General features: G+C 36.6%; 1 protein-coding gene across 2 annotated transcripts in view; it reads right to left on the bottom strand.

Annotated features, from left to right (window-relative positions):
• The window catches only part of KCNJ6 (potassium inwardly rectifying channel subfamily J member 6), a 162923-nt gene that overhangs the window by 104809 nt on the left and 44495 nt on the right, over positions 1–13619 (bottom strand). Inside the window, exon 2 of one of the 2 annotated variants that reach the window (XM_084528845.1) lies at positions 9949–9997. The exons of the other annotated variant lie outside the window; for it this stretch is intronic. Within the exon in view, the coding sequence (XP_084384971.1) occupies positions 9949–9973 (25 nt within the window). The 5' untranslated portion in view covers positions 9974–9997. The remainder of the gene's footprint in view (positions 1–9948; positions 9998–13619) is intronic. 2 annotated transcript variants of the gene reach the window in all.

Raw genomic sequence — 13619 nt, 5'->3', positions numbered from 1 at the left:
ATACTCCTTTTGTAGGGCCAGTAATAGTTATGGTAATAAGTGGTGAAGAGGGAGATATAAAACAGTTTATCAAGCAGACGGATAAACCGTTCACAGAATAACTTTTACCTAGTTTTCATAGGTTAGTGTATCACTTCCTTCTGTATGTGGATTATCACCTTCTAACTCCTTATATTTTAATATATGAATTAATACACTGAATGTTTGTACTCCATGCCAGCCATAATTCCTTTAAACTCTTTGCCTACTCTATAGTACTTTGTGACAAACTCTTTCATAAACTACATGCTCTGTGAAAGTATTTCCTCAGATGTGTTGCTAAATGTGATGGCATTAAGATTTTCTGAAACTTATCTTTCACCAGCTCCCCTTTCCACAAGCTGGTGCTGTCAAGTAGGGTAAATAGTAGTGTGCTTATCTATGGTACTATTCTATCTGTTGAGCCGTGTCTGTCCTGAGGAAACATGGAGTTTTATTTTGTATAAATACTGATTCTGAAAATTTCACTTAGTCCAACATTTATTTAATTATTTATTTCAAATGAAGTTGTAAGATATTAAGGCAAACTAACATCAGAAAGTCATATTTGGGTTCTGACTCCAACATCCAGCAGACGACTTCCAGATGAAATGGGATATACAAATGCAAGAGCTACACTTCTCAAGGTAACTTTGTTGCTGCTACTCCTGTTTTAAGAGTTAAAGAAACTCCATATTTCTTAAGCATTTATTTTTAATTGCCAATTAGGTGAGTAAGAGCTGCATGTCTTCTGCAGCTGCTACCAGTAATATTTTTCTTTTCAGCAAGCCTTACTGCTTTTCATCATTTTGCTTATAGGTATATGGATTAAGGAGTGTGCTTACATTAATGACAAAGTGGAAGGTGCTTAGCAAAGATTGACAAAGACTCGAGACACTGAATGTTGAATTGTGATTATAAAATCTAACCCTACAGTTTAAATAAAGGAGGTTAGAGTATGTTTTTTGTAAGATGGCAAATATTTGAAGAGGGAAAGTAGGGGAATTATTTACAGAAAGGATGATAGTAGGAAAAAGGAGCAATCTCTAATTATACATCAGTTTCATGCAGTTCATATTTCTAACAGAGAGGTGCACAAAACTGTGCCCTCCTTTCTGTCAGAGAGATATGTCTGTACAATGTATCTGACTGGGATGGCAAAGGGGGAAACACTGGATTCTGTAGTAGACAGATGTTGGACTGTGGAAGAGCCACTTTGCACAATCACTGCAGTCCAGTCCGTGCATCTGAAAGGAAACAGTGCTGCACATTTTTATTTATTTATTTTTTTTAACAGCTCATTTATTGCTGGGAATGACTCTCACTGGAGTCTTTTTGGTTTTCTCCTGCATGTAGTTCAAGATATTTTATGGCAAAAGAAATAGTGGTAAATAAAGTTGGCAGAGCCTGAGGTATGAGTACAGGCACTGGCTCAGAAATAATGATTTGATGTGTGCTGTACACAAGAGAGAACTTAACTTGTAGGTATTGTTTTGTCTGTAATATTGTTAATACGGTCCCTGATATACCCTCTCAAATGTTTGAAGAGCAATGGAGGCAGGTGAAAAATGCAGGGACAATATAGTCTAGTTTTAGGGGTTAGCTTAATATCTGATTGTAGACTTTTAAAAGAAATCTGTCAAAAATACCATGATAAGACCTTTCACTTATTGTTTATATTGAATAATGCAACTGCTCTCTTTTTGCAATACAGTGGGATATTTTTCTTTCACATCAAATAGTTTATCATACCATGTCCTATGAGGTTTCCAGACATTGATTCTGGAGACCTTTGCAACTCATGTTCAAAGTCTAAGAGTTTAAGAATCCAATATGTTTGTGGTGCTACCTTATAAACAGCTGTTCTTGTATATCTCAGATACCATCTTTCTCCCCCACTCCCCCCCCCCCTTTTTTTCCTGGATTGTTTTCCTGTTAACAGTTGACCTGTTCTTTGCTATTGTTCTTTGTTGAACAGTTCTTTGCTATTGATCATGTTATGTTTATTTCCTAGAACTAAAATCCATTATGGTCTCTTATCTGCTTGATAGCTCAATAAGTCACATCTAAGTTAAATAGTTTTCTACAGCTTTCAGAAACATTGATCCTGCTTTTCACCATTTCATTCATCTCGACTGCTCACCGTGAAGACAATTGATTGGTGTCTCAGACATTTTTAATGTCTTCTTTATCCTATGTGAATATGAACTTCCTACTTTTTTACATGTACAGTGAGGGCTTTTCTTTCAGTGCTACATAATGCTCACTTCTCCAAACAAAATCTGTTAATGAATAGCACCTTTGGAAGATTTAAGCACATGTTAAATAAATACAGAAAAGTTCTGTATTAGGAGAGCATTCAAATTGTGAAACCAAGCACAAAACCGCTAGAGATACAGAACTGTCAGTGCTTGCGCAATGCTGACTGGTCTGTATGTGACATAGCTTATTATAAGGGTATATGAATGAGGTAATGTCGCCTCAACATGGACTTTAGCCACCTAATTTTTGCCAGCATAGTCCCAAAAAGAGGTCCTTAAAAACTGGTACTTAAAATCTGAAGTAACTTTTGCATTTGATATTAAATTTCCACACAAGCTTAAAGTCCAGTCATGTCCAACAACATCTGTGTCTTCTTTGAAGAGTCTCTTCTCCCTAATTCTCCCTCCTACCTAATCTCATCCAGATTCACTGTGCTGTTCAGATGTTGTAGTGATATGACTGTTTGAGTTCTGTAGAGAGTGGTGTTGTGGGAAGATTTTTTTTTTTTTTTTTTTTTCCCAAATGTCTTTGTGCCTAGACCACTTAGTTTTAGTGTAGAAGGTGAGAGTTTACTTTAGGAAGCATATGACTGTAATAACCTAGCTCCATTGTGATATGAACCATAACAATGCAAAGCAAAGGCACTGAAAATTCTTAGATATTGTCAGACAAACTATAGCTTCTGTCTTAGAAATGATTAAGCCTGAGTGAATAAAAACTAATGGTAGGACTGAAACACATACCTCTCATGCAAAAAGCAGCCTGAATAGATTATTTTTTTTTTTTTGTTAAAGTTGTAGGTAACAGGAAATACTGTACTTCAATAATATGCACTTCAATAACATAGCCTATCTACACTCACAGCTTCTTTCTGGAAAAAGAAATTCAAAAACAATCAGAAATTATTACTTCATTTATAATTCAGCTCTTGGTTTTCTCATTCCTGATAATTTGAGTTTAATTTTCACAGAAATTTTAGCTTAATAAAGTAGTACTAAGCTTCTGGAATCATAGGAATATATGAGAGTCTTCATTTTCATTTAGAAAAAAAAAAAGTAATTTTTCTTTCCCTCATACTTGCAGAGAGAAATTAAAGGAAAGACACCTGGAACCTAAGAGAATGAAGAGCAAAAACTCTTCACATTATTTTATAATCAGTACTAGAAATACTGTCAATCATCTTCCTGATTAAGACAAGTTTCTATTGTATCTTGGGCAGTTATTATTTCATAGTTCTCCTAAACCCCTTCTAAAGCAGCACTGAAACAAAAGGACTTTCTGCTGTCTTGCATAATGAAGTTCTGTTTCAGAATCTCATTCTACTGTCCAAACGTGACCTTTACTATGTGGAATAAACTGTATTTTTGTTTAATTATAATAGCACAGTTCTCTCTGTTCATTTCATTATATACGTTAGTTAACTGCTGATGAAATAATAACAATAATAACAAAATACACATTCTGGTTATTTGTAGTTTAAATTTGACCAAAGTCTTAAGTAATCAATTTTGAAAGAAACTATGTCAATCTATGTATACCTTCAAGTCAACAGTAATTAGTTCTTCTATTTAATTAAACAAGTAGCTCTATGACTTAATATTTTCTATGAAACTGTTTTTACAGAAATATCTATCATAGCAGAGCTCTTCTGTTACTGAAAATGTAAGAGATGATGAAAATGCATATTTTGGAAAAAAAAAAAACAAACTTACTATTCTACTATTGGCATGCTCTTATAAAAAGGTTAACCCTGAAATGATAACTGAGTATCTTGAAAATAAATGTCTGTAACTTTCTCACACATGTAAGTCACTTTATGTATGAGTTTTCTGAACCCTCTGGAGTTTTTGCACTTGAATTTTGCCAAGTAAAAATCTGCTCTTTCTAATTAATCACATGTAACATCAGTGGAAAATGTTGGACTGGATATTTGTACTTTAAATTCTTTTCTGAGGCGAAAGAATCAGTCTTCTAGATCTTCTAGAAATCTTCTAGATTTCTCTTCAAGACAGAAATGCAGCTTTTAGGATCATTTCTTCAAATTCCTAATACTCTGCGTGTACAGCTGGTTTTGTGTTCACACCAGGTAGCATTTACACATGTACCACCAACTTGTGATGTGATGGTAAAGAGGGTCATGTTTCTTAACAAAACCACAAAGAAAATGAGGGCAGTATAGTGGGGAAAAAAAAAAAAAAGTAGAAAGTTCACAATATTCTATACCAATATATAGTATATTGGATATGTGTTTACTGTAATGTACCATACTCTTTTCTGCTTTAAAACTCAAAATAATTAGAATTGCTAAAAAAAAAAATAATATTCAGAAACTACCCTAGTACATGTAAATCTGAAAATGCTGTCACTTTAAAGTAATTCAAAGCAGAAATATTTTTTCTCTTCATAAAGCCTCTCTACAAGTGTGAGAGCACTAGGGACACTTCAGATTTAGATGTTGGAGATAAAAAGAGAACTTTAGTGAAAAGCACTCTATCACAAAACAGACCTCTCCTAGCGTTTGTGTGCTCCTGAAAAGTCTTTCAAATTAACTTGAAACATTTTTTTTTTTCTTTCTGAGTAAAATTAATGGCAAACATAATTTAGAAGGTTCTATTCAGAGTAATCTGAGGTCTCGGTCTTCATTGTTTCACTAACATTGAAAGTATAATTACAGACGTTTGGGATATACATGTATGTATTTTTAACAAATGAAGAAACATCCTTGTTTTGACCAACTCTTCTGCTTCTGACTGGTCTAACACAGGAGCTTAACTGTGGCTTAACTGAGAACCAGAACAAGTATGACTGTTTTCTGACATACCTTCACTGCCTGAGGGCATCTTAATTGGATGTCACTTCTCTGTTTAACTGGTTCAAGGTAACCAGCTATGCCCATTTCTGATTGTAACCTGTAGCAAGTTCACACTGCTCATGTCACACATTGATTATGCTGCAGTCATCATATGGCACCCTATATCCATGCTTCTGCATAATTCATAGTTGAGACCTTGGACCTCCATGTTACCTTAGGGAGAAAAGTTTTTCCAAACTTGTCTGTAAACCAATAAGCCTCAAAGATAGGTCTGGATGAAAGACAAGGGACAAGTGCACTTGTTCCTCAAGAAAGAACACAGCCCTGGCAGGGTTTTTGGAGATAACAGGAGCTTGAGGAGGGCTTTGCAGCTGCTATCCAAGCCCAAGAGCCATCATGTTGCAAAAGGAGAATCCAGGTAGCCCATGACATAAGACAGACATCTCATAGTTGCTTATTAGGGGCTATGATGTAGACAGGTTTCTTTCACCTGAGGCAGCTCAGGAACATGATGCACACTGTGACTAAATGAATAGCAGGAGGAGAAACTGGTGAGGAGATTTTTTCCAGCATCTTAATACTGGGACCTAAAAGGAATTTTCTAAGCTACTGCCAAGGTATCACTGTATTTGGCTGCTCACTAAGGGTCTTATAAAAATTCTTATTCAAAATGGTGATCACTTCTGAGGACTGAATAGTTCAGTACAGGATGTTTCTCTAAAGTATCTAATATTTCATATTGGACAAATTAATGTTGGCTGTTTAACTTTGTTGGTGACACAGACAGTAGGGTCAAGTGCATCCTCAGCAAGTTTGCTGATGACACCAAGTTGTATGTTGCAGTTGACATGCTGGAGGGAAGGGATGCCATCCAGAGGAACCTTGACAGACTTGAGAGGTGGGCCTGTGTGAACCTCACAGAGGCCAAATACAAGGTCCTGCATTTGGGTTGGGGCAATCCCAAACACAAATGTGGGCTAGGTGGAGGATGGATTGAGAACAGCCCTGAGGGTGTTGATGAGAAGCTCAACATGAGCTGGCAGTAAATGCTTGCAATGCAGATGAGCTGGCAAGGGCATGCTTGCAATCCAGAAAGCCAACTGTACCCTTGGCTGCATTAAAAGCAGTGTTGCAAGCAGGTCAAGGGAGGGGATTCTCCTTCTCTACTCTGCTCTTGTGAGACCCCACCTGGAGCACTGTGTTCAGCTCTGGGGCCTCCAGCACAAGAAGGACATGGACCTATTGCAGTGATTCCAGAGGAGGGCCATGAGGATGTTCAGAAGGCTGGAACATCTGTCCTATGAAGACAGGCTGAGGGAGTTGGGGTTGTTCAGCCTGGAAAACATAAGGCTGTGGGAAAACTTTATAGTGGTCTTCTAGTACTGATAGGAAGCCTACAAGAAAGCTGGAAAGGAACTCTACCAGGGAGTGTATGATAAAACTAGTGGTAATGGCTTTAAACTGAAGAGGGTAGATTTACATTAGATATAAGGAAGAAATTCTTTACACAGACGGTGGTGAGGCACTGGCACAGGCTGCCAAGAGAAGCTGTGGATGTCCCATCCTTGGAGGTGTTCAAGACCAGGCTGGATGGAGCTTTGGGCAATGTGGTCTGGTGGGAGGTGTCCCTGCCCATGGCAGGGGGGCAGGAATTAGGTGGTCTTTCCCTTCCAACCCGAACCATTTTGTGATTCTATAATTCTAAATACAGCAGACCAAACTTCTGCTACCTCCCTGTGCTGCTTAATATTTACTCTACTACGTTGCTTGTTGAGCTTTAGGTATTCCCAACAAAGATAGTACCATCATTTGGTTTAAAAATGACCAAGAGTGCATGGGAAGCAGGAGAAAAACAGAAGAAAAAGAAAAGCATTAGGAAAACACTCTGGTTCCTGGTTTCATTTGTACTTCAGCTTTCAAATATTCTAAGATTATATGAGGTAAATTGCCCAGCTCAAGCTATAAAGAAATTTCAGAATGCATATGGATTTTAAGGCATTGTAAAGGAATTCTTGGACATCTCCCTGGGGCTCAATGCAATTATGGTGGCTTTGTATTAATTTTGTACAAGTGTTGTAAAATAATAACTTGGGGCAAAGAGTGCTCTTGTGTGCTACACATTTCTGCTTATATATCAGCTCTTAGTGACTATCCTAAATAAATTTAGCACAGCATTTTTTTCTAGTTTGCACTTTAACTGTTATATCAGAATGATTTCTCTCTCTCTCTCTCTCTTTTATTTTATTTTCTTATTTTAACCCCCAAGGCAGACTGCTTCCTCAACACACACAAGTGCAGGGCTCTGTCATGATACCTCATATCTTTCCATCATCATATAGGTCCTTGGTAACTTGCTTGGTAACTTCATCATAGCATTTTGGTAGAGAGAACAAAATAGAGAAGTGGAGGGAAGGTGATATATTAATTTTGGAATTGTGCAAAAAGGTGAAGAGGAAAGAGAGAAGAAGTAGAGCTTTTGGGTGAAGGGCAAATAATCATTTTGCCATACTAGTGCCATGAACAAACTATTTCTGGAGTCCTTTATTTATTTTCTCAGTTGCAAGAAAAAGGCTCTGCAATCCAAACCAGAGGTCTAAGCACCCTTTGCTTTTTTTAAGAACTATTTGACCTGTTTTGCCCATATGGCAGTTTGCTGCTTTACCGTTCCATTTTTTTTTCTTTTAATCTGCATTAGCTTTATCATGAGCACTGTGGTATATTCAGTGAGGTTTTTCCTTCCAGCATGTGACTTACACTAAAAATATTTTAAAATTTTATGAATCCATTGGAAAATTTCATAAAATATTTGCATGAAGTATGAACAAATACTCATATGAAGCAGCAGTAAATATTTAAAAGAAGCAAAATAAAAATCATTAACAAGTAAAACAGGAATCCTAAGGGAGCTGCATAGTGTATTTTTGAACACCTCCTGATCAATTATGGACTTTTATGGATGACAGTCCTTTTGCTCTTCAAGACATTCAGAAAGTTGCTTGCATTCACCTAAGTCTTTTTGGTGAGGTTCTCACATTGTCTTTGAAAGGCTGTCCAAAGCCCATCCGATACTTAAAGCACAGGAAAGATACTACTTATCTCCTTCCACTTCTGATAACATTTTCCTCCATCATCCCATCTATCTCCATTCCACCCATTAGGGCATCATTCTACAGCTACCCAGTATCCATTAAAGCCAGAGAAATGATGGAGTCCCAGGATGATACTAAGAATGACATTGTACATCCATAGAAATTAGTGGAGCATATTATTCTTTATGCCAGAGAAGAGGACAAAGTTTCTAGAGGGTCTGTTTTTTTTTTTTGTTTTGTTTTTTTTTTTTGTCCTTTTGGACCTTGCTAAACTGTATTGTTGATCTTTCCTCTGTTACCTCATAGATTTTGTTGCACCACTGAGAAATAATTCTTTCTACTTACTAATAATTGACAAGGCATAGGGATGTGGATCTTGTTGTTCCGAAAAACTGAAAATATCATCTATGAGCCTCCCTTAGAAACCTGAATTTTGCCTGGTCTTACTAGAAGCAGAGTGGGGGACAAGAAATAGACACAGCAGCATTCAGATATCAGTGCACAGACCAATGGAAAGAACTCCAGCCAGTGCTTTACTAGAGTTTAAATACCCATCAGTAGATTGCCATGTATCTTATACTGTTCCCTGCAGTTTGCTACTGCTTAGTAAGACTCACAGTTTGGAGGGGAGCTCTTAGACTGAATTCTGAGTTCTGTACGTGTGCACAAAACTTTAGGAATATGGTCTCCAGTACATGGATGCTTTGATGCCTCTATTGTTTCTCCCAGGTCTGCAGAATTTTTTTGTGGGATAGATCACTTCTGATACTGAAATAATATATACATTTTTATAGCTAACATTGGTTATTCTACCTTGCAATAACATATGTAAAGAAATACAGTCAATGTTTTCAAAAGGAAGCAGAGCAAACATGATAGCAAAAAGGCATGGGAGTGCTGCCCTAACAACAGTTCTTTTCAGAACAAACAACAACAATAACAACAACAGGAAATAACTTTCTAATGTAAATGAGTCTTATGTATGTCTGTGTTTCCGTCTTTCTATGGGTTCTGGTTAAACAGAGTAAAAGATTTCTCTCTTTCCGGACAATTTACTTAAGCTTGCGTAGGCTGTGGAGTTAGATTTGTTTTGGGAAAGAGATGATTGTTTGCCAGGATTTCTTCCTAAATTTTACCCAAATCTTATTCTGGAATAGATTATCCTGTCTGAGTCTCTCAGCTGAGTGTTTATAAGCATTAATCCATTATCTGGATCTGGTATTAAAGAGGAAGCACAAATGACTTCTGGGTTGCATATTCAAGACAATATATGTGTCTTAGAAACCAGTGAAATCAATGGAAAGTTTTTCTCAAATATCTCTGGGCATAATTCCTGTTGGATAAATCTTGCATAGGTAACAATCCTGAATAATTGCACTGGATTTAGTGGGTCGTTTTGTAAGCTAATGAAGAAATTTACACTCTAACCTGAATATAATAAATTAGGCACTCATTACATATACAAGTAGATACATTCTCTTGAAGTGAAATTCCGGCTCATGAAGTTAAACAAGAAGTAGGAGTTCTGCTGGATTTATATCCAAACACAGCTGATTTAAACAGTGAACAAAGAAAATAGAAGTCCTTCCTGTAGGGGTTCTTTTTCTTTGGAAGGAGTGGAATGATTTATGATGAAATTAGGAGTGAAGACAGGGTTGGAATGAGATCCCTGAATGCAAGCACTATTTTCTGTTTTTGTGGTGTTATGCGAGGCAGTGGAACAGATGGAAAAAGAAAGTAGTTGAACTTCCTATTTGTTGTACTCACTCATTGACTCTGTCAATTTGGCCATCTCTGTTTCTCTTTTGGGCTTCTCCTGGGGGAACAGACAAAATAAAAAACAAATATATATATATATATATATAAAATACACTTGAGCGCAAGTGGCAATGTGAGGGAAGGACATTACTCCTTCATATATTTCTATTGTATTTAGGGATATATATTTGCTTCTAAATAGCCAGTGCCCTTGTTATTATTTTTTGTTTCCTGTAGTCTCTGGACTGTATTAACTTTGAAGAATGAAACATATTTATTTATCTGTGTATGCATTTGTATTTGGTTGGAGTAATGGAACTTATTCATCCACAGTGATAATGGAGAAAGAAATTCTCCCATTTTACCCTCTGTACTATAATTTGCGTATGTGTTCAGGTTTTCTGACAAAATGTGTGGAAATGGCCATCACACAGAAAAAATATACTGGAAAAAAAAAAAAAAAAAAAGAAAAAAAGCTTATTTAGAGAGAGATGAATTTCTAATGGAAGCTTGAATGAATGACTTGATATTGGGCCTGACAACTAAATGAATTGAATGAAATACTGTTTGTTTGTTTGTTTGTTTTTTCTCTTTGGTGTGTGAGGGACTCCCACTCAAACCTGCGTGTCTTTGTCACTCATTTGTGAACTCAAATTTTTAGTCTGCTTTGTTTTCTTGTGTCATACACTTGTATTTGCAGTAACTAAGCCTGCTTTGGCAGATGGCTTGGTCAGTCTTGGTCAAACCCTCAGATTTGCTGGAGTTCCCCTTAACAGGGACTGATGCCCAAGAGGGTATGACCTCTTGGAATCTGCATCTCACCTACTGAATTTAGAGCAAGAGTTTGGGTTAAATTAAAAATGTCAACCCTTCACAAACCTTTAAAACCCTGTTAGCTGTTTCTGAGAAGTTGTTATGGCTACTCTGACCCTTATGATCCCAGAAACTATACAAGCCTCTTTAGTGACTCATTCTCAGCCCTGTGGGTAAGCACAGCTACCAGTTACCTGTCTATTACACCACAGCTGTCTTTAAAATGCAAACATTTTAGATGCTCACAGCTGACAATTCCAGATGAAGGGAAAAGTACTGGGTATCAACTTCTATTAAAAATATGTGTGGGAGCTGTGCCTAAGCCCCTGTTGAGGTCAGGAGACAGTGACTTATAGGACATGAGTATGCAAATGCTGACTTTCTACACAAGCAGCTTTTTCTCCCCCAGATATAAACAGAGCAAATTACCTCCAAGATATAACTTTAATGGACAGTAACCTCAAATAGGTGTTCCTTGCTCCCTGTCTCAGCTCTGGGGCAAGGTGCTGGCTTCTGTGTGAGGTGGCCTGCAGTAGTTGCTGAGATGGCTGGGGACAGGATTCAGTGTGGCACCATATTTCTTTGGCTGAGTCTGTATGAACAGCACTGGGGTAAGCAATGAGCTGAGAATGGTGTGAGAGTAGTCCGTACCAGATGTTATTTGACAGTATAGACATAGTTTTACAATGCTATTTGACTATGATATGACAAGAAAGGGGGTTGTTCATTTCTGTTTTATCCCAGTACTGGCTTATATTTGGTATAAAAATCTAGAAGAATTTTTCTATACCAAACCTACTACTACTTGCACTTCAGAAAGCCAGAGTTTTGCAAACAAAAGCTCACATTTCATAGCAATAGGAAACATTGGAACTCATGACAGGAACAGATAATGCTTCGCAACTGTATACATACCATTTAGTGTATTTAGTATTAAGACAAGGGTTTAAGGTTATATTCTGCAACAGTGTCAAGGTTAATGGTATAAGCCATGTTGATAACATATCATTCAGCATCAGATTCATGCATTATTGTGGAAGAGAAACAAAACAAATCAAAACAAAACCACAAAACAAGAGGAAGAAAGAAAACTGGCATTAGAAATAGCACAAGAGTGCCAGAAAAAAAAAAAAAAAAAAAGTTAATGGTAATATATAGCAATTTCTTGTATAGCATTAATCATCAAAGCAAAGCACAGCACTGTGAAAATCATCAATAATTTGTGTCCATGTAGCTGTATAATGTGGCTGTAAAACACCCCCTCCCACTAGAGAACTCACAGTTTATCAGGAATGAACAGTTGGGGAAGATCAATGTTGAGTCCTGAAGATGGAAGGTTGGATTTATTAGACTAATAACAAGTAGTGATTTTAAATATTAATACTTTTCTCTTGCATATTATTACGTACTTTTCACTAATAATGAAGTCTATCATAAGGACATAGGAGACTAGTATACCATTTCCCTTTTAAATGAAAGTGTTAAATAAAATATATAAGAAAAGGTTATACATTTTTGAACCTTAGAGTTCTGCTAATGATCAAATATTGTTTGTTTTGAAGAAGCTGGTACAAACAAACACTAGCAGAATGTACTTTTTCCTACTTCTTCCTTCTGTAGTGTTTTGAGACCACTGACAGGTAAGTGCATGAAACAGAAATATTTATTTTTAGATACTACAGATTTTCTCTACATCAGATAGGGTATATCATGTACGGGAAGAAGCTAAGGTTTTCAGGTTTATGAAACTGTCACCCATGTGAATTTCCATATTTGAGAGCCAACATGAAATGGCTAACAAGATTGAGCTAATTGCTGCACTTGAAAATATAGGAATGGTTTGGTTGCCTTTTCTGGAAGGAAATGACCAGGACTACCAAAATTGATCCTCCTTCTTCAGAAGACAGAGGTAGTCTTGTAGGAGTGTGGTTTCTCAATAGGAGAGGTTCCAAAAATGACCTCTCTTTTTCCAGATATTTTCTTGAAAACAAAACAAAACAAAACAAAACAAAACAAAACAAAACCACACTTTTTTTACCATTATCACTGATGTTTAGAATCTGTATGAAACTCTTCTAAGGTTTTGAATTTTTTCTTCTTCTCTAATGAACATTAGTTTGTGAAAACATACACACAACAAAGTCCTTCTGGAAACTCAAAGCATTTTTTTCCACTCATCTGTTTTGTCAAAATGGCAAATTTTAAGGAAATTAAAACAACTTTAAGAAATTTGATTTTGATGACTAATAAGTAAGAAATTCCATCCTTTCCAACAGAATGAGTTCTGACAGACTAGCATGGGGGTAAAAAGCCATTAAAACATTTTTTTCATTCTATCTTTAGCAGGTGTGGTTTCACTTCAGGTCAGAACTCCTCTTTAAGAGCAGATGCCGGTAGTATTCTTCTTCAAGATTACAAGGAAAACAAGAACTGCAACTTTAGAAAGTACACCAAACAATTCAGTCCTTACTTTTCATCTCAGCTAGTGCTCGTATCTTTCGTAGGCTCATATCTTTTTGTAGCTATTTAGTCAACATTTAGTGATTTCTGGAGGGAGTTGAGTCCATGGATTCTTGTTAACCTGTTCTAGGGCCAAGAATGCAAGCATTCAACAGCATTAGGGGAACAACAAAGATAGATTCTGCTACTGTAAGAGACCGGTCTGTGTGCAGCTATGTGCTACCCTTGCATATCTGTGTGAGATAGCTATTATCTTCCTGGATGAATAAAAAGCAATAAATCCCACTCTTCGTATTTGAAATCACATGCATGTATATAGTACAATTATGTGTGAAATGTACAAATATGTGATATGTGTGATATGTAAATTAGTGTGTGAAACATGATAACTTAAACTAGTAAAGATG

This window comes from Aythya ferina (genome assembly GCF_964211825.1).
Source record: "Aythya ferina genome assembly, chromosome: 1".
Lineage (NCBI taxonomy): Eukaryota > Metazoa > Chordata > Aves > Anseriformes > Anatidae > Aythya > Aythya ferina.
The sequence above is the reverse complement of the archived record's forward strand: the minus strand, read 5'-3'. Positions and strand labels throughout refer to the sequence as shown.